Source organism: Zonotrichia leucophrys, unplaced genomic scaffold, assembly GCF_028769735.1.
Source record: "Zonotrichia leucophrys gambelii isolate GWCS_2022_RI unplaced genomic scaffold, RI_Zleu_2.0 Scaffold_823_21741, whole genome shotgun sequence".
Lineage (NCBI taxonomy): Eukaryota > Metazoa > Chordata > Aves > Passeriformes > Passerellidae > Zonotrichia > Zonotrichia leucophrys.
In genome coordinates, this window is record NW_026993028.1 from 1 (window position 1) to 21,741 (window position 21,741).

The 21,741-nt window shown below is 64.9% G+C and overlaps 1 protein-coding gene across 1 annotated transcript; it reads right to left on the minus strand.

Annotated features, from left to right (window-relative positions):
• Nucleotides 1-1,174: 1,174 nt before the first annotated feature.
• On the minus strand, nucleotides 1,175-21,614 carry LOC135442001 (integrin alpha-7-like; the record flags this gene model as incomplete). The annotated part of the gene is made up of 19 exons (XM_064701555.1): nucleotides 1,175-2,886; nucleotides 3,631-3,753; nucleotides 4,561-4,659; nucleotides 4,747-4,857; nucleotides 6,787-6,876; nucleotides 8,388-8,555; nucleotides 9,364-9,466; nucleotides 9,567-9,644; nucleotides 10,412-10,491; nucleotides 10,576-10,650; nucleotides 11,222-11,411; nucleotides 12,679-12,791; nucleotides 14,410-14,595; nucleotides 15,731-15,900; nucleotides 16,763-16,830; nucleotides 17,775-17,870; nucleotides 18,830-18,957; nucleotides 19,043-19,131; nucleotides 21,387-21,614. Coding segments are annotated over 19 exons (2,381 nt in total), but the record flags the coding sequence as incomplete, so codon positions are not given.
• Between the last annotated feature and the right edge of the window lie 127 nt (nucleotides 21,615-21,741).

Here is a 21,741-nt window from a genome sequence, read left to right on the forward strand (position 1 = left end):
CCCAGGACTGTGACACAGCCCGGGGACAATGGGGACACAGGGCAGGGGGACATGGAGGGGACGCTGGTGGCCATGGTGGCATCTGGGGACACAGCAGTGTCACCCCAGTGTCACCTCAGAACCATGACAGCCTGGGGACAAATGAGGGACAATGGGGACACAGGGGAGGGGACACTGGTGGCCATGGTGGCATCTGGGGACACAAAAATGTCACCCCAGTGTCACCCCAGGGGTCACACCACACTTGGGGAGGGGGTTGGGGACAATGGGGACACAGGGGAGGGGACAAGGAAGGGACAAAGGACCCTCAGTGTCACCTCCTGGGTGCCACCACACCCTGGGGACACTGAGGGACGCTTGGGGACACTGGGGGACAGCCGAGGTGACACGAGGAGGGACTGGGGACAAGATGGGGACAGAGAGGGGACACGGGCGGTCGGGGGACACTGAGGGGACACTGGGGGACACTGAGAGGGACAGGACGGGGTCTGGGGACACTGAGGGACAATGAGGTGACACAGAGGGGACACAGAAGGTGACAGGAGGGTCTGGGGACAATGAAGGGACACTGAGGTGACACGAAGAGAGCGCGGGGCCCTCACGGCGCCCCCAGCCCCAAACCCGAGCCTGACGCGGGCGCGATCCCGACCTCCCCGCCCCGACCGCCACCACCGCTGTCCCCAAGGCCCTCCCGGTGTCCCCAAAGCCCTCCCGATGTCACCAAAGCCCCTCCCGGTGTCCCCAAAGCCCCTCCCGGTGTCCCCAAGGCCTCACCAGCCCCAGCAGCTCCCGGCCGCCATGACGGCACCACTTCCGGTGCGCGCCGGAAGTAGAATTACGTCACGGGCGCCGCCATGTTGGAGGTTCCGCTGAAGCCTCAGAGTGCGGCGCCATCTTGAGTGTGGGCAGGGCCGCGCTGGGGGCGTTTCAGGCACCGTTACCGGGTTGTGGCCGGTTCGGAGCGGTCGGAACGGAGCCGTGAGGTGAGGGCGTGTCCGGTTAGTCCGGAGATACGGTCGGGACTGACGGTGAAGCGGCCAGTCCTATTATGGCGACCGCCACATCCAATATGGCGGCCCCCACACTCATCATGGCGGCCCCCACACCCATCATGGCGGCCCCCACACCCATCATGGCGGCAGACCCTGGACACTGAAGCATCACTCGGGGTCAGTGTGGGGTCAGCGCATTTTATTGGGGACAAAAAGTGACCCATGGGGACAAAATGACCTCCGGGGCCGAACTGACCCCTGAGGCCGTGGCTCTGTCCGGCCACTGCCCGTCCTGGAGCTCCAGGACATGGCGGGGCCTCCATGGGGCCTTCCCAGGGCACACCAGGGACCGTCCCCTGTCCGGTGTCCCCTGTCCTCTGTCCCGTGTCCGGTGTCCCTTATCCCATGTCCTGAGTCCACCCCGTGTCCACCCCAGATGTCCCTCATGTGGGTCCAGGTGTCTGCAGCCCATCCCTGTCCTGTGTCCATCTGTCCAGCTGTGTCCATCCCCGTGTCCATCTGTCCATGTCCCCTGTCCATTCCTGTGTCCATTTGTCCACGCTGTGCTCATGCCATGTCCATCCCCATGTCCATCCCCATGTCCATCTGTCTGTCCGTGTCCATCTGTGCTGTGTCCATGTGTCTGTGCCATGTCCATCTGTCTGTCGGTGTTGGTCGGGCAGGTCCTGGCGCAGTGCTGTCCCCATCCCTGTCCCTCCCATGTCCGTCTGTCCAGCTGTGTCCATCCCCATGTCCATGCCGTGTCCGTCTGTCCATCCGTGCCGTGTCTGTCTGTCCAGCTGTCTCTATCTGTCCATGCCATGTCCATCCCCGTGTCTGTGCTGTGTCCATCTGTCCATCTGTGCCATGCCCGTCTGTCCAGCTGTGTCCATCTGTCCATCTGTGCCGTGTCTGTCTGTCCAGCTGCGTCCATCTGTCCATCCATGCTGTGTCCATCCGTCCCATGTCCGTCTGTCTGTGACGTGTCTCCATCTGTCCGTCTGTGCCGTGTCCGTCTGTCCGGCCGTGTCCTTCTATCCAGCCATGTCCGTCTCTCCAGCCGTGCCCATCTGTCCATCCGTGCCGTGTCCGTCTGTCCATGCCCTGTCCGTCAGGCGGGTCCGGGCGCGGCGCCGTCGCCGTCCCTGTCCGTGGGTCCCTCCCGTGTCCATCCCGTGTCCATCCCTGTGTCCGTGCTGTGTCCATCCGTCCATGGGTGTCCGTCTGTCCATCCGTGCTGTGTCCGTCTGTCCCGGCGTCCGTCAGGCGGGTCCGGGAGCGGCGCCGTCGCCGTCCCTGTCCGTGGGTCCATCCCGTGTCCATCCCGTGTCCATCCCTGTGTCCATGCTGTGTCCGTGCTGTGTCCGTCTGTCCCGGCGTCCGTCAGGCGGGTCCGGGCGCGGCGCCGTCGCCGTCCCTGTCCGTGGGTCCCTCCCGTGTCCATCCCTGTGTCCGTGCTGTGTCCGTCTGTCCATGCCATGTCCGTCAGGCGGGTCCGGGCGCGGCGCCGTCGCTGTCCCTGTCCGTGGGTCCCTCCTGTGTCCATCCCGTGTCCATCCCTGTGTCCGTGTTGTGTCCGTCTGTCCATGCCATGTCCGTCAGGCGGGTCCGGGAGCGGCGCCGTCGCCGTCCCTGTCCGTGGGTCCCTCCCGTGTCCATCCCGTGTCCATCCCTGTGTCCGTGCTGTGTCCGTCTGTCCCGGTGTCCGTCAGGCGGGTCCGGGCGCGGCGCCGTCGCCGTCCCTGTCCGTGGGTCCGGCCGCCCACTGCGGCCGCAGGATGGTTCCGGTGTGGCCCTCGCGGGCCTGGGGCCGCTGCTCCCGCGGGATGCGCACGGCCCGGAACCGCGGCACGGCCGGGGGCGGGGCCGCCGCCGCCCGCCGGAAAAACCCCAGCTGGGGAGACAGGGCACGGGGATATCGCGACATGGCACCGGGCACAGCGACATATCGCGATATGGCACTGGACAGTGGGATATATCGCGATATGGCACCGGGCACAGTGACATATCGCGATATGGCACCAGGCAGAGTGAGACATATCATGATATGGCACAGGACCCAGTGACATATCGCGATATGGCACCAGACAGAGTGAGATATTGCAATATGGCACTAGACAGAGTGAGACATATCGCGATATGGCACCGGACACAGTGACATATCGCAATATGGCACCGGACAGAGTGAGATATTGCAATATGGCACTAGACAGAGTGATATATCGCGATATGGCACCGGACAGCAGGATATATCGCAATATGGAACTGGACACAGTGAGATATCACGACATGGCACAAGGCAGTGTGGGGTATATCACAATATGGCACCAGAGAGCACAAGATATGGCGTCATGGCACCGAACAGACTGAGATATCGCGATATGGCACCAGACAGAGTGAGATACTGTGATATGGCACTGGACAGAGTGATATATCGCGATATGTCACCAGAGAACAAGGGATATCATGACATGGTACGAGAGGGGACAAGGATATGATATGGCATGGGACAGCAAGGGGTATATTGCGATATGTCGCGCTGTATAGTGCCGTATCGCGATATGCTCCACTCTATCGTGCCGTATCGCGATACGTCGTGTTCTATCGCGCCATATCGCGATAGCAGGGCGTCCCTCACCTTCCAGAGCCCCAGCACGAGCAGCGCCAGCAGCAGCAGCCCCAGCAGCACCGCCAGCGGCAGCACCCACCAGGGCACCGCGGTGACGGCCACGCCCGGGTCCAGGTGCAGGGACACCGACATCTGCGGGGTCACAGGGGTCACACAGGGGTCACACTGGGGTCACACGGGGGTCACAGGGGGTCAGTGGGGCCATGGGGACATCAGGGGACATTGGCCGGGGGGGGGTCTCTGAGGGGATCATGGGGAGGTTCTGGGGTGTCCCCAGGGGGGTCTTGGGTGTCTCCACGGATGTCCCCAGGTGTCCCCAGAGGTGTCCCCAGGAGTGTCTGAGGGTCCCAGGGATGTCCCTGAAGTGTCCCAGGGTGTCCCAAGTGTTCCAAGTGTCCTCAGAAGTGTCCCCAGGGTGTCCCCATGGGGGTGTCCCAGCTTCCCAGGTGTCCCCAGGAGTGTCCTCAGGGTGTTCCAGAGGTGTCCCCAGGTGTCCCCAGGTGTTCCCAAGTGTCCTCAGAGGTGTCCCCAGGAGTGTCCAAGGGATGTCCCCAGATGTCTCCAGGTGTCCCCAGGAGTGTCCGAGGGTCCCAGGGATGTGTCCAGGTGTCCCCAGGGATGTCCTCAGATGTCCCTAGGTGTCCCCAGGGGTGTTCCCAGAAGTGTCTGAGGGTCTCCAGGTGTCCAGTGTGTCCCAGTGTCCAAGGATGTCTCCAGGTGTCCCCAGGTGTCCAGGGATGTCCCCAGGTGTCCCAGGTGTCCCGGGTGTCCCGGGGGTGTCCCAGGTGTGTCCCAAGGATGTCCCAGGGATGTCCCCAGGTGTCACAGGTGTGTCCCAGGTGTGTCCCCAGGTGTGTCCCAGGTGTCCCCAGGTGTGTCCCCAGGGATGTCCCCAGGTGTCCCAGGGATGTCCCCAGGTGTCCCCAGGGGTGTCCCCACCTGTGCCACCGCGTCCCTGATGACGACGTTGCCGCGGGGGGAGGACACCGAGACCTCGGCGCGCACGATCAGCTCCAGGTTCTCCACGTCCAGGAACTCCTGCGATGGGGAATTGGGGAATTGGGGAATTTGGGGAGGGGTCCTGGCCGGGCTGAGCCCCCTCCCCACCCCGGGGTCTCTCCTGACCTCCAGGAAGGTCCCGTTCCAGAGGCGCCCCCGCGCCCGCAGCTCCGAGCGCTCCAGCGACGGCAGCGGGCACCGGAACGGGCGGCACCGAGCCGTGCCCCGGGCACAGTCCTGGGGTAACAGAGGGGACAGTGAGGGGACAGTGAGGGGACAGTGAGGGGACAGGGTGGGGACAGTGAGGGGACATCCCAGGGATTGGGGTGCAACAGAACGGACGGCACTGAGCCATGCCCCGGGCACAGTCCTGGCACAGAGAGGGGACAGGGTGGGGACAGCGAGGGGACAGTGAGGGGACATCCCCGGGGATTGGGGTGCACTGGAAGGGCGGCACGAGCCGTGCCCCGGGCACAGTCCTGGCATACAGAGAGGGGACAGGGAGGGGACAGTGAGGGGACAGAGAGGGGACAGCGAGGGGACAATGAGGGGACGTGAGGGGACAGTGGGGGGGACAGAGTGGGGACAGCGAGGGGACAATGTGGGGACATCCCAGGGATTGGGGGCACCCGAACGGGCGGCACGAGCGTGCCCCGGCACAGTCTGGACAGAGAGGGGACAGCGAGGGGACAAGGTGGGGACAGCGAGGGGACAGTGGGAGGGGACAGTGAGGGGACATCCCAGGGATTGGGTGCACTGGAACGGGTGGCATCGAGCAGTGCCCCGGGCACAGTCCTGGACACAGAGAGGGGACAGCGAGGGGACAAGGGGGGACAGCGAGGGGACAGTGAGGGGACAATGAGGGGACAGTGAGGGACAGGATGGGGACAGTGGGGGACAGCGAGGGACATCCAGGGATTGGGGTGCACCGGAACGGGCGGCACCGAGCCGTGCCCTGGGCACAGTCCTGGGGTAACAGAGCGTGGACAGCGAGGGGACAGGATGGGGACAGTGAGGGGGACAATGCGGTGGACACCCTGGGGATTGGGGTGCACCGGGAAAGGGCGGCACGAGCCGTGCCCCGGGCACAGTCCTGGCACAGAGGGGACAGTGAGGGGACAGTGAGGGGACATCCCAGGGATTGGGGTGCACCGGAACGGGCGGCACCGAGCCGTGCCCCGGGCACAGTCCTGGGGTAACAGAGGGGACAGTGAGGGGACAGTGAGGGGACAGAGAGGGGACAGAGAGGGGACAGCGAGGGGACAGTGAGGGGACAGAGTGGGGACAGCGAGGGGACAGCGAGGGGACAATGTGGGGACATCCCGGGGATTGGGGTGCACTGGAACGGGTGGCACCGAGCTGTGCCCCGGGCACAGTCCTGGCACAGAGAGGGGACAGGGTGGGGACAGTGAGGGGACAGCGAGGGGACAGCGAGGGGACAGTGAGGGGACAGAGAGGGGACAGAGAGGGGACAGTGAGGGGACAGTGAGGGGACAGCGAGGGGACACCCGGGATTGGGGTGCACTGAACGGGTGGCACGAGCCATGCCCCGGGCACAGTCCTGGCACAGAGAGGGGACAGCAAGGGGACAAGGTGGGGACAGTGAGGGGACAGCGAGGGGACAGCGAGGGGACAGAGAGGGGACAGTGAGGGGACACCCTGGGGATTGGGATGCACTGGAACGGGTGCACGAGCCGTTGCCCCGGCACAGTCCTGGCCAGGGGACAATGAGGGGACAATGTGGGGACATCCCGGGGATGGGGTGCACTGGAATGAGCGGCAGCACGCTATGCCCAGGCACAGTCTGGCACAGAAGCGACATAGTGGGACAGTGAGGGACACCCAGGTATGGGACAGTGAGGGGACACCCCAGGAATAGGGGGACATCCCAGGGACAGGGGGACAGCAAGGGAACAGGGTGGGGACAGGGGGACATCCCAGGGATGGGGGGGACAGTGTGGGGACACCCAGGGAATGGGGACACCAGGAATGGGGGGGACACCAGAGCAGGGCAGGACAGAGCAGGGGGACCCCAGGAATGGAGTGGCCTCGGGAATGGGGACACCCCGAAATGGGGACACCCCGAAATGGGGCACTGGGACCAGGGGGATCCCAGGAACAGGAGCCCCCCAAAGGAGGAGGACCCCAAACCCCCCCCCCCCTCACCAGGGTCACGTTCCTCCTCTTCCTCCCCGCGGGCACCCACCACGAGCGGGCTGGGGGCTCCTCAGGGGGCTCCCCCCGGCCTGGCGGCTCCTGGGGGGGCAAAGATGGGCATGGGAAAGGGGGGGCAGAGACCCCCGGGCACCCCAGGACACCCCCAGGACATCTCTGGCCAACTTTGGCCATTCCTGGGCACTCCCTGCACACCCCTGGGCACCCCTGTCCCCCCTTCCCAGACACCCCAGGACAACCTTTGACCATCCCAGGACATCCCTGGGCACCTCTGGACACCCTTTGGCCACTCCTGGGTACCCCCTGGCCACCCCCAGGACACCCTCAGGACTTCTCTGGACACCTTTGGGTGCCTTTGGCCACCCCCTGAACACCCCTGGATGCCCCCAGGACACCTCTGACCACCCCTGGCCATCTTTGGACACCCCTGGACATCCCTGGGCATCCTTTGGCCACCTCTGGACACCTTGAGCCACCCTTGGACATCCTTTGGACATCTCTGGACACCCCTGAATGCCCCCAGGACATCTCTGGCCACCCCTGGCCACCCCTGGTCACCTTTTGGCCACCCCTGGACACCCCTGAATGCCCCCAGGACATCTCTGACCACCCCTGGCCACCCCTGGGCATCCTTTGGACACCTCTGGACATCTCTGGACACCCCTGGACACCCCTGGGCACCCTTTGGACACCCCTGGACCCCTCTGGACACCCCTGAATGTCCCCAGGACATCTCTGACCACCTCTGGCCAGCCCTGGCCACCCCTGGTCACCTTTTGGCCACCCCCTGGTCACTCCCTGGACACTCCCAGGACACCTCTGGACACCACCCCAAACACCTTTGGCCACCTTTGGCCACCCCCTGGTCACTCCCTGGACACCCCTGGACATATTTGGACACCCCATGGACACCCCTGGGCACCCCAGGACACCTCTGGACACCACCCCAAACACCTCAGGACACCCCTGGTCACCCCCTAGTCACTCCCAGGACACCTTTGGTCACTCCCTGGTCACTCTCTGGACACCCCAGGACACCTCTGGACACCTCTGGCCATCCTTGGACACCCCTGGACACCTCTGGGCACCCCTGGGCACCCCCAGGACATCTCTGGCCACCTCTGGCCATCCTTGGACACTCCCAGGACACCTCTGGACACCACCCCAAATACTCTGGACACCTCTGGATGCCTTTGGCCACCCCTGGTCACTCCCTGGACACCCCAGGACACCTCCGGACATATTTGGACACCCCATGGACACCCCTGGTCACCTTTTGGCCACCCCTGCACACCTCTGGGCACCCCTGGGCACTCCCAGGACATCTCTGGCCACCCCTGGTCACTCCCTGGACACTCCCAGGACACCTCTGGACACCACCCCAAATACTCTGGACACCTCTGGATGCCTTTGGCCACCTTTGGCCACCCCTGGTCACTGCCTGGACACCCCAGGACACCTCTGGTCACCCCCTGGTCACCCCCTGGTCACCCCTTGGCCACCTTTGGCCACCCCCGGTCACTCCCTGGTCACTCCCAGGACACCTCTGGTCGCCCCCTGGTCACTCGTGCCCCCGTGCCCCCCGGTCTCACCAGGGCGAGGCGCAGGGGGTTGCCCGGGGGGCTGCAGGGCACGGGGGGGGTGCCCAGCTCCAGGCTCAGCGGGTACAGGAGCCACTTCCCGTTGGGCAGCTCCAGCGGCCACTGCACGGTCAGGGCGGCGGCGCCGGGGCTGCGGAGAGCCGGGCCCCGCTGCGACACCTGGGGGGGAAAGGACGGGAATGGGGCTGAGCCCCAAAAACAGCCCTGAACCCCAAAAACAGCCCTGAGCCCCAAAAACAGCCCTGAACCCCAAAAACAGCCCCGAGCCCCAAAAACAGCCCTGAACCCCAAAAATAGCCCTGAACCCCCAAAAACAGCACCCGAGCCAGGGCTGCGGAGAGCCGGGCCCCGCTGCGACACCTGGGGGGGAAAGGATGGGAATGGGCTGAGCCCCCAAAAACAGCCCTGAACCCCCAAAAACAGCCCTGAACCCCCAAAACAGCACCCGAGCCAGGGGTCCTGAGCACCGGCCCCTGCTGCGACACCTGGGGGGCATGGGGGGAAATGGGGCTGAGCCCCACAAACAGCCCTGAACCCCAAAAACAGCCCTGAACCCCAAAAACAGCCCTGAGCCCCAAAAACAGCCCCGAACCCAAAAACAGCCCCTGTATGGAGCCATGGCCCAAAAAACAACCCCGATCCCAAAAACAGCCCTGAACCCCCAAAAACAGCCCTGAGCCCCCGCTGCGACACCTGGGGGGCATGGGGGGAAATGGGGCTGAGCCCCAAAACAGCCCTGAACCCCAAAAAACAGCCCTGAACCCCAAAAACAGCACCCGAGCCCCCGCTGCGACACCTGGGGGGCATGGGGGGAAATGGGGCTGAGCCCCAAAAACAGCCCTGAACCCCAAAAAACAGCCCTGAGCCCCAAAAACAGCCCTGAACCCCAGAAACAGCCCTGAACCCCAAAAACAGCCCTGAACCCCAAAAACAGCCCTGAACCCCAAAACAGCCCTGAGTCTCTCACCGTGACCTCGAAGCGGACGGCGCTGCCCACCTGGCTCTCCCTCTTCACCGCGCTCTCCCCCAGCACCTGCCCCCCAAAGAACAGCCGGGGGGGCACGGCCACGCTGTGGGGACACCCTGATGTCAGGGGGGGGGTCCCGACCCCAAACCCACCCCCCCCGAGCACCCCAAAACCCCAAAACCCCAAAACCCGGCCCCGCTCACCCGGTGACGGCCAGGGGCAGCTCGATGACCACGCGGGCGCGGGCGACCACCGGCTCCAGCCCCGGCTGCTCGCTGGTCCTGGGGGGGATTTGGGGTCGGGGGGGTGAAACCCCAAAAGGAAAAACCCCCAAAGGGCGTGCGAGGGGCGTGAACCCCAAATTGCAGCCCCCCGACCCTAAATGTTGGGGGTCGGAGTCTGAAATTGCCGGGGTTTTGTTCCCGAATTCTGTGGGGGTCTGGGACCCAAAGTCTGGGGGTCTGATCCCAAATCCCCTGGGATTCCAGACCACAAAACCCCTGGGATCCCAGACCCCAAATCCTGGGGCTTTGACCCCAAATCCTGGGGGTCTGATCCCAAATCCCCTGGGATTCCAGACCCCAAATCCTGGGGTCTCTGAACCCCAAATCCTGGGGGTGTGATCCCAAATCCCCCCTGGATTCCAGCCCACAAATTCTGGGGGTTCTGACCCCAATATTCCCCTGGGCTTCACCTCGGATCCTGCGGGCTCTGACCCCAAATCCCCTGGGATTCCAGCCTCCAAATCCTGCAGGGCTCTGACCCCACAGTCTAGGGGCTCTTATCCTCAGTCCCGGGGGTCTCCATCCCCAAACCCCCCTGGGCTCAGACCCCAAATCTTGGGGGCTCCAAACCCCAAATTCCCCGGAGTTCTCACCCTCAAAATCCCCAGGTTCTGGCCCCCAATCCCGGGGGTCTCCATCCCCCAATCCCAGGATCCCAAATCCCAGGGATCTCCAGGGGTCCCCACGCCATCCCGGGGGTCTCCATGCCCACTTTGGGGGTCTCCATCCCCAATCCCGGGGGTCTCCATCCCTGCCCCGCTCACGTGTTGAGCTCCAGCAGCACCTCCAGCTCGGTGGTGTGGATGGAGATGCCCGAGGTGCTGAGGATGAGGAAGAAGCGCACCTGGGGAGGGGCAGGTGAGCGCTGGGGGGGCGCTGGGGGGTCGGAGGGGTCCGGGGGGGGGGTTGGGGAGGGGGCTGCGCCCACCTGAGCCCCCCGTTTGAGAGGGTTCCCCAGCTCGCACTCCACCCTGGAGCCGTTGGGGTTGGCCAAGCACAGAACCTGGGAATGGGATGGAATGGGGGGGGACAGGGGTGAGCCCGGGGTCACCCCCAGAGTGACCACAGAGTGACCACAGAGTGACCCCAACCCTGAGGGCACCCCCAGAGTGACCACAGAGTGACCACAGAGTGACCCCAACCCTGAGTCCCGCTCTGACCCCATCCCACACCCCCAGGACCATCCCCCACCCTGTCCCCCTGTCCCCGTCCTGTCCCCCTGTCCCTGTCCCCATGTCCCCTGTGTCCTTGTCCCTGTCCCTGCCCTGTCCCCCTGTCCCTGTCCCCAGCTGTCCCCTGTGTCCCCTGTGTCCCCTGTGTCCCTGTCCCTGTCCCCATCACTGTCCCTGTCCCCATCCCCACCCCAGTGTCCCCATCCCTCTGTCCCCAGCTGTCCCCTGTGTCCCTGTGTCCCGGTCCCTGTGTCCCTGTCCCTGTCCCCATCCCTGTCCCCATGTCCCCTGTGTCCTCTGTGTCCCCTGTGTCCCTGTCCCTGTCCCCATCCCCATCCCTGCCCTGTCCCCATCACTGTCCCTGTCCCCAGTGTCCCCATGTCCCCCCTGTCCCCATCTCACCGCGCTCTCCTCGGCCCGGATGGCAGCGTAGGGCAGCTCGGGGGGCAGCGATGCCACCAGCAGGGCCTGGTGGGCGTCGTCCCCGTCCCTGTGCGGCTGCGCGGGGTCCGAGGGCTCGTTGGTCACCTGCAGCTCCAGGGCCACGTCCTTCTGGTCACCGATGGCCAGGATGGCAGTGCCGTCCTCGTCCCTGCGGGCAGCGACACGTGTGACACCTTGGGGACATCCCCGGGAGGATGGCAGTGCCAGCCTTGTACGTGTGACTGCCTTGGGGACATCCCTCAAAGGGAGATGGCAGTGCCATCCTTGTACGTGTGACACCTTGGGGACATCCCTGGGAGGGTGGCAGTGCCAGCCTTGTACGTGTGACTGCCTTGGGGACATCCCTGGGCGCTCAAGGTGAAGATGGCAGTGCCATCCTCACTCCTGTGACCACCTTGGGGACATCCCCGGGAGGATGGCAGTGCCAGCCTTGTACGTGTGACTGCCTTGGGGACATCCCTCAAAGGGAGATGGCAGTGCCAGCCTTGTACGTGTGACACCTTGGGGACATCCCCGGGAGGATGGCGGTGCCAGCCTTGTACGTGTGACACCTTGGGGACATCCCTTAAAGGGAGATGGCAGTGCCATCCCCGTCCCTGCAGGCAGTGACACCCTGAGAACCCTGGGGACATCCCCGGGAGGATGGCAGTGCCAGCCTTGTACGTGTGACTGCCTTGGGGACATCCCTGGGCATGCAGAGAGGTGGCAGTGCCATCCTCGTCCCTGCGGGCAGCGACACGTGTGACACCTTGGGGACATCCCTGGGAGGGTGGCAGTGCCAGCCTTGTACGTGTGACACCTTGGGGACACCCCGGGAGGGTGGCAGTGCCAGCCTTGTACGTGTGACACCTTGGGGACATCCCCGGGAGGATGGCAGTGCCATCCTCGCCTCTGTGACTGCCTTGGGGACATCCCCAGTTCCTCACAGTGTGGTGGCAGTGCCATCCTCATCCCTGTCACTCCCTTGGTGACACCCCAGGGCTCTCAGGGGTCCCCAAGGCAGCGACCCCAGTGGTGGCAGTGCCATCCTTGTCTCTGTGACTCCTTGGGGACATCCTTGGGTACCCAGGGTGAAGGTGGCAGTGCCATCCTCGCCCCTGTCCCTCCTTGGTGACACCCCAGGGCTCTCAGGGGTCCCCAGGGCAGTCACCCCAGGGGTGGCAGTGCCATCCTTGTCTCTGTCACTCCCTTGGGGACATCCCCAGTTCCTTACAGTGACATGACAGAGGTGGCAGTGCCATCCTCGCCCCTGTCCCTCCCTTGGTGACACCCCAGGGCCCTCAGGGAGAAGGTGGCAGTGCCATCCTCGCCCCTGTCCCTCCCTTGGTGACACCCCTGCGTTCTCAGGGGCAGTGACCCCAGGCTGGCAGTGCCACCCCCCCCGCCAGTGGCGCTGTCCCCTGCTGTCCCCTCACCGGGGCAGGGCCAGGAAGTCGCTGTCCCCAAGGCGGGCGCAGAAGCGCGGCCGCAGCTCCAGGTGGCTCTGGCAGATCCGGTCATCGCCGCAGCCCTGGCGCAGGAAATGCACCTGGGGGACACGGGGGGACACGGGGGGACATGGGGACACTGCGGGGACACTGCGGGGACATGGAGGGATGGGGACGTGGGGGGACATTGGGACACTGCGGGATGGGGACGCCAGGGGACATGGGGACACTGCAGGGACATAGAGGATGGGACACGGGGGGACACGGGGGGACATGGGGACACTGCGGGATGGGGACACGGGGGGACATGGGGACACTGCGGGGACACTGCGGGGACACTGCGGGGACATGGAGGGATGGGGACACACCCAGCAATAAGAGGGACACCGGGGACATGGGGACACTGCGGGGACATGGGAGGACATGAGGACACTGGGGACACAGGAGGGGACACAAGGACAGATAGGAGGACACAGGAGGGACACCGGGGGACATGGGGACACTGCGGGGACACTGCGGGGACATGGAGGGATGGGGACGTGGGGGGACATGGGGACACTGCGGGATGGGGACACACCCAGCAATAAGAGGGACACCGGGGACATGGGGACACTGCAGGGACACTGCGGGGACATGGGAGGACATGAGGACACTGGGGACACAGGAGGGGACACAAGGACAGACAGGAGGACACAGGAGGGACACAGGTGACACTCCCAGTGTCCCAAACTGGGATAGGGGGACATGGAGGGGGGACATAGGTGACACTCCTGCTGTCCCAAATTCTGGTGGGGGGACATGGGGGACGCTCTGAGTGTCCCAAACTGGGACTGGGGGACACGGAGGGACACAGTGGGTGACAGAGGCAGGTGACACAGGGTGACACAGTGACACAGGTGACACAATGACACAGGAGGTGACACACAGTGGCATAGGGTGACACAGGAGGTGACACAGTGACACAGAGGGTGACACAGGGTGACACAGGTGACACAGGGTGGCAGTGTCACCTCGGTGCGCAGCGTGCTGGGCTGGTGCGGGCTCAGTACTGGGGATAATGGGTGACACAGGGTGACAGAGGAGGTGACACAGGAGGTGACACAGTCACACAGGGTGACACACAGTGACACAGAGGGTGACACACAGTGACACAGAGTGGCATAGGGTGACACACGGTGACACAGGAGGTGACACAGTGACACAGAGGGTGACACACAGTGACACAGAGTGACACAGGAGGTGACACAGTGACACGGGAGGTGACACAGGAGGTGACACAAGAGGTGACACGGGGTGACACACAGTGACACAGGGTGGCATAGGGTGACACAGGAGGTGACACACGGTGACACAGGAGGTGACACAGGTGACACAGGGTGACACACAGTGGCACAGGTGTGTGACACAGGGTGACACAGTGGCACAGTGACACAGGGTGACACACAGTGACACAGGAGGTGACACACGGTGACACAGGTGACACAGGGTGGCACAGGAGGTGACACAGGAGGTGACACAGTGACACAGGAGGTGACACACGGTGGCAGTGTCACCTCGGTGCGCAGCGTGCTGGGCTGCCGCGGGCTCAGCGCCGGGTCCAAGGGGGGACACAGGGTGACACACAGTGACACAGGAGGTGACACAGGGTGACACAGGTGACACAGTGACACAGGGTGACACACAGTGACACAGGTGTGTGACACAGGGTGGCAGTGTCACCTCGGTGCGCAGCGTGCTGGGCTGCCGCGGGCTCAGCGCCGGCTCCAGCGGGGGCAGCGCTGTCCCCCGTGTCCCCCGTGGTGTCCCCCGTGGTGTCCCCCGTGTCCCCCGGCGCCCCCGCGATGTCCCCGCGATGGAGAAGGACAGAGTGACAGCGATGGGGCGGAGCTTGTCCCGGATGTCGTCCTGAGGAGGAGGAGGAGGGGAGGAAGGTCAGGGGGGCACTGGGGACACCTGGGGGGAAAATGGGGAGAAGGAGGAGGAGATGGGGACAGGGATGGGGGACAGGGCTGATGGTGAGGAAGAGGAGGCTGAGGAAGGTGAAGATGAGGGTGAGGATGAGGATGAGGATGAGGAGGAAGGGGATGAGGCTGAAGCACGCACGTGCAGGCGGAAGAGGAGGATGAGGATGAGGATGAGGATGAGGATGAGGATGAGGAGGGGGAGGATGAGGAGGGGGATGAAGCTGACGCACGTGCAGGCGGAAGGTGGCGGAAGAGGAGGATGAGGATGAGGATGAGGATGAGGATGAGGATGAGGATGAGGATGAGGATGAGGATGAGGATGAGGATGAGGATGAGGATGAGGATGAGGATGAGGGTGAGGATAAGGAAGAGGAAGGGATGAGGATGAGGATGAGGAGGATGAGGCCGAAGCACGCACGTGCAGGCAGAAGATGGCGGAAGAGGAGGATGAGGATGAGGAAGGGGATGAGGATGAGGATGAGGATGAGGATGAGGAGGATGAGGATGAGGATGAGGATGAGGATGAGGAGGGGGATGAAGCTGACGCACGTGCAGGCGGAAGAGGAGGATGAGGATGAGGAGGATGAGGGTGAGGATGAGGATGAGGATGAGGAGGAAGGGGATGAGGCCGAAGCACGCACGTGCAGGCGGAAGGTGGCGGAAGAGGAGGATGAGGAAGGGGATGAGGATGAGGATGAGGATGAGGATGAGGATGAGGATGAGGATGAGGATGAGGATGAGGATGAGGATGAGGAGGGGGATGAGGATGAGGAGGGGGATGAGGATGAGGATGAGGAGGATGAGGATGAGGATGAGGATGAGGAGGGGGAGGATGAGGAGGGGGATGAAGCTGACGCACGTGCAGGCGGAAGAGGAGGATGAGGATGAGGATGAGGATGAGGAGGATGAGGATGAGGAGGGGGATGAGGCCGAAGCACGCACGTGCAGGCGGAAGGTGGCGGAAGAGGAGGATGAGGAGGATGAGGATGAGGATGAGGATGAGGATGAGGATGAGGATGAGGAGGATGAGGATGAGGAGGAGGATGAGGATGAGGAGGGGGATGAGGCCGACGCACGTGCAGGCGGAAGGTGGCCGGCACGCAGCGCCGCTCCCGCGGCCGGGGCAGCTCCAGGCGGGCCCGGATCCGGTGCTCGGGCTCGGCCGGGCCCCGCTCCAGGAAGGAGCCCCGGGGCTGCTGCCCCCGCAGGCGCCGCTCCGAGTCCGCCTCCAGCGCCAGCGCCAGCTCTGGGGGGGGCAGAGATTTGGGGGGCTCCAAAGATGGGGAGGGGCCCAAAAGTTTGGGGGAGTTCCAGAGAATGGGGAGGGTCCCAAGGGTTGGGGTCCCAAAGGATGGGGAGGAGCCCAAAGGATTTGGGGGCCCAAAGGATGGGGAGGGGTCCCAAAGGATGGGGAGGGGTCCCAAGGATGGGGAGGGGTCCCAAGGATGGAGGCCTCAGAGATTTGGGGGAGCCTCAAAAGACGGAGAGGGGCCCAAAGGATTTGGGGGACAAAGGATGGCGGGGGGGGGCCCAAAAGTTTGGGGGAGTTCCAGAGAATGGGGAGGGTCCCAAGGGTTGGGGTCCCAAAGGATGGGGAGGAGCCCAAAGGATTTGGGGGCTCCAAAGATGGGGAGGGGTCCCACATAATGGGGGGCTCCAAAGATGGGGAGGGGTCCCAAAGGATGGGGAGGGGCCCAAAGGATTTGGGGGCTCCAAAGATGGGGAGGGGTCCCACATAATGGGGAGCTCAAAGGCTTTGGGGGCCCAAAGGATGGGGAGGGGTCCCAAAGAGGGGAGGCTCAAAGATTTGGGGGCGTCCTTAAGGATGGGGAGGGGCCAAAAGGATGGGGAGGGGTCCAAAGATGGGGGGGTCCCAAAGGATGGGGGTGTGCAGGGATTGGGGTCCTGGGGGATCCCCAGGAATTGGGGGGACTTCGAAGAATGGGGAACCCCAAAGAATGGGGGGGTCTTTGGGGACTGGGAACAACAGCCAGGATTGGGGGACTCTCAGGGATTGGGGGGTCCCCCGGGGTTGAGGGGTCCCCAGGGCTCGGGGTGTCCCTGGAACTGGGGGTCCCCCCGGTTTGGGGGTGCCGGGGGTCACTCACCCAGCGGGGCGGGGGCGCTGTCCCCGGCCAGGCTCTCGCTGAAGCTGAAACACGCCCGGAGCTCCAGGCTGGGGGGGACACACGGGGGTCACCGGGGGGGTCCCGACACCCCCAAAGCGGGACCGGGAGGGGACACGGGGGGGACACGGGGGGGACACAGGGGGGGGACATGGAGGGGACATGGGGGGGACATGATGGGGACACACGGGGTCACCGGGGGGGTCCCGACACCCCCACAGCGGCACCGGGAGGGGACACGGGGGGGACACAGGGGGGACATGATGGGGATATGTGGGGGGGTCATAGGGGACACGAGGGGGACACTTGGGGATCATGGGGGCACACGGGGGGACACTGGGGATGGACATGGAGGGGGACACGGAGGGGACATGGAGGGGACACAGGGGGGACAATGGGGAGGGACACGGGGGGGGACACTGGAGGGGGACATGATGGAGACACGGGAGACGCGAGGGGCATCAGGGACACGAGGAGGGGGCATGGGGGGCACACGGGGGGACACTGGGGATGGACATGGAGGGGACACGGGGGGGACAATGGGGGGGGACACGGGGGGGATGTGTGGGAGGTCATAGGGGACACGGGGGGGGACACTTGGGGGATCATGGGGGGACACGGGGAGGACAAGGAGGGACACAGGGCGACATGGGGGGACACGAGGGGACACGGGGAGAGGAGGGGGGGACACGGAGGGGACACGGGGGGACAAATGGGGACACAGGGACATGGGGGCCATAAGAGGGGACACACACGGGGGGGGGGACACGGGGGGAGGACACGGGGGGGGGGACATGAAAGGGGACACAAGGGGGACACGGCAGGGACAAAGGGGAACATGGGGGGGATCATGGGGAGACACGGGGGAAAAATAGGGGACATGGGGGGTCAGGAGGCGACACGGGGACATGGAGGGGACACGGGGGACACTTGGGGACACGGGGGACATGGAGGGGACACGGGGGGGACACGGGGGGGTCCCGGTGCCACGCACCACACGCCGGGCCCGTCGCGGCAGTTGCTCTGCTCCAGGTCGATGAGCGGCGGCAGCACCGACACGTCCCGGGACACGTGAACCACCGGCCGCGCCCTAACCGGGAAAAACGGGGGGAAATGGGGGTCCGGGGGGAGCCCCCCAACCCTGAGAGTGCCCCCGGGACACCCCAGGGGCGGGGGGATCGAGGATTTGGGGGTTCGGGGGGATTTGGGGGTCTCTGGGAAGGGGGAATTGCTGGGGCAGGGGGGGCGCAGGGATTTCGGGGGGCTCAAGGATTTGGGGGATGTCCAGGAATGGGGGAGCCCCTCCAGGGGTTTGGGATCCTCAGGAATTTGGAGATTTTTGGGGGGTCCCAGATATTGGGGGCCACCCTGGGACGGGGATCCTCAAGGAATTGAGGGATTCGGGGGGGGGGGGGGGGGTCCCAGAGCTGGGGTACCACTCCAGGAATTGGGGGATTCTGGGGGTCCCAGAAATTGGGGGCTGCTCCAATTGGGGTTTGGGATCCTCGGGAATGGAGGGATTTTGGGGGTCTGGGGGGGTCCCAGGAATGGGGAGAATGCTCAGGGACGGGGGGTCCTCAGGAACTGGGGGATTTTGGGGGTCCCAAGGCTGGGGGGGCCACTCAGGAGGTTTGGAATCCTCAGGAATTTTGGGATTTTGGGGGTCGCAGGTTTGGGGGGGCTACTCCGGGGGTTTGGGATCATCAGGAATTTAGGGATTTTGGGGGGTCCCAGGTCTGGGGGGGCCGCTCAGAGACAGGAGATCCTCTGGGATTTTGGGGGTCCCAGGGCTGGGGGGGCCACTCCGGGGGTTTGGAATCCTCAGGAATTTGGGATTTTGGGGGTCCCAGGCTGGGGGGGCCACTCAGGAGGTTCGGAATCCTCAGGAATTTTGGATTTTGGGGTCCCAGGGCTGGGGGGCCACTCAGGAGGTTTGGAATCCTCAGGAATTTTGGGATTTTGGGGGTCCCAAGGCTGGGGGGGCCACTCAGGAGGTTTGGAATCCTCAGGAATTTTGGGGGTCCCAGGGCTGGGCGGGGGTCTCTGTACCTGTAGAGCACCACGGTGTCCGACAGGGACCCCACCAGCAGGTCGGGGTACAGGTTCCCATCCACGTCCAGCCCCCCCGAGAGCGAGTAGCCAAAGGCCGAGACCCCCACGGCCTCCCCATCCAGCACCTGGGCAGGGGGGGGGCGCTGGATGAGCCCGGGACCCCCCCGGGACGCCCCCAGACCCACCCGGGCCCCCCCGAGCCCCCCTCACCTGCGCCGGGCGGGTGACGATGCCCAGGGCGCTGCCGTGGTAAATGAACACCTTGCCCGCGCCGTCAAAAGGGGCGCCCACGGCCAGGTCTGGGGGGAATTTGGGGAAATTTGGGGATTTTTGGGGGGTCAGATCCCTAAATCCCCCCCAAAAAACCTCCCCAAAATCCCCTCAAATTCCCCCCGAATCCCCCTCCCCGCAGCCACTCACCCTCGAACCCATCGTGGTTTTGGTTCATCCCCAGACCCTCAAAACCGCCCTCAAAAACCCCTCAAACCTCCCCAAAAATCCCCCAAATCCCCCCTAAATCCCCTCAAACCTCCCCAAAATCCCCCAAATCCCCCCTAAATCCCCTCAAACCCCCCGAATTCCCCCCCAAATCTCCTCCAAACCCCTCACCCTCGAACCCAGCATGGTTTTGGTCCATCCCCAGACCCCAAATCCCCTCCCCAGACCCCCTCCCCCCCGATCCCCTCACCCTCGAAGCCGTCCCCGTCCAGCTCCCTCCCCAGACCCCCAAAACGCCCCCGAATCCCCCCAAAATCCCCTCAAACCTCCCTGAAACCCCCTGAATTTCCCCCCAAATCCCCCTCCCCAAACCCCTCACCCTCCAACCCATCCCGGTCCAGGTCCCTCCCCAGACCCCAAACCCCCAAAACGCCCCCAAACCTCCCTGAAACCCCCCGAATCCCCCCAAAATCCCTCAAACCCCCACCCCTCAACCACCCATCTCGTCCCAGGTCCATCCCCAGACCCCCAGAACGTCCCCAAATCCCCTCAAACCCCCCAAAACCCCCGAATCCCCCCAAAATCCCCCAAATCCCACCCCAAATCCCCTCAAACCTCCCCGAATCACCCCACCACATCCCCCTCCCCAACCCCCCCCTCGAACCCATCCCCCAATCCCTCCCCCACCCCAAACCCATCTCGTCCCAGTCCTCCCAGACCCCCAGAACGCCCCAAATCCCCAAACCCCCGACCCCGAATCCCCCCAATCCCACCCCCAACTCACCCCGAAGCCGTCCCGTCCAGTCCCTCCCAACCCCAAACCCCCCAAACCCCTCAAACCCCCAACCCCCAAATCCACCTCCCTCAAACCATCCGCATCATCCCCAGACCCCCGAACGCCCCATCCCCTCAAACCTCCCAAACCCCCGAATCCCCCGTCCCAGTCCCCCCGAGCAACCGCGCTGCCGAAGCGCGTCACCGCCAGGGCCCTCCCCAACCTCTCCCAACCCCAAGCTCCCCCCGTTGATGAAACGTAACCCCCCCCCCTCCCTCTGCCCTCGAAAACAGTCCGGGAGGGTCCCACGGCCGAGTCGCGCAGCTGGGGGGAGCCAGCGGGGCACGTAGGGTGTCACCGCCCAGACCCCCCTAGAGCGGGCTTGGGGCGATCGAAAGGTGGGGGGGCCACGGCAGGTCACGTCGAGCTGGGGGGGGTTAGGGGACCGAGGTGGCACTACTATGGGGGCACCCAAGGGGTTGGGGGGTCACAGGGGTGGGGAGGGGGTCTGGGGGGGGGAAGGAAGAGTTTTGGGGGGTTCTGGGGGGGGGAAGGGATTTGGGGGGTTCAGGGGGGGAGGGGGGGGTTTAGGGGGTGGGGAGGGGGGTGGAGGGGGTCAGGGGGGGGGGAGGGTTTGGGGGGGGTTTTGGGGGGGAAGGGTTTTTTTGGGTCACACCCCCGGTGTCCCAAGGGGCCACTGCCCTTCCCGGGTGCCCGGGCAGGCCCCTTTCCACAGGGGAAAGGTGCCCTGCATGCCCGGGCCCGGGTCACACAAGCTACAGGGTGGCACAGGGGAAACTGACACGGGGAACACAAAGGTACAAGGTGACAGGTGAACACACCGGGGGACACAAGGTGACCCAGGTAACCAGGTACACAGCTGCACAGGTCCAAAGGTGACACACACAGGTAACAGGGTGCCAAGGGCCCCACAGGTTTCCCCAAAGGGGCCAGGCTGACACAACAGTGACACAGGTGAAAACAGGTGAAAACAAGGTGCCCGGGGGCCACAGGGGATGTTACCCAGGGGAAACAGGTACAGGGGACCACAAGGACAGGGTGACACAGGGGGGACACAAAAGGGCCCACAAGTGCCCCGGTCCAAGGGGCAACAGGGACAACCAGGACAGGGGGACACAGGGGGGACACACCAGGGACACACACAGGACACAGGTCCCCACAGGTGCCACATAGGTGCCCCAGGTGACAGGGACACACGGGGACCCCCAAAAGAGCACCGGGGGCCCCACGGTGTCCATTGGGCCCCATGCCCCACAGTGACACACACAGCTGACACGGGTGACACACGGGTGACACAGGGGTGACACAGGTGACACACACAGGTGCCCCGGGTGCCGCACCCGTCGCTGTTGAGGTCGAGCAGCGCCAGCGCGTGGCCGAAGGCGGAGCTCAGCTGCTCCCCGGCCAGCACGGCCTCGGGCACCAGGCGGTTCGCGCTGTCCGCCCGCAGCAGCAGCACCGCCCCGCTGTGGTTGGCCCGCGGCGCGCCCGACACGAAGCTCAGAGCGTGCGGCCGGGTCAGGGCCGGGGCCGCGGCCACCGAGAAACCTGCGGGGACAGGGACACAGGCACCAAAAGGGGACAGCCTTCACCGCCCAGAAACCTGCGGGAACGGGGAAAGGGCAACAGGGGCAGCCCCGGGGACAGCCCTGTCACCACCGGGGGCAGCCCCCCG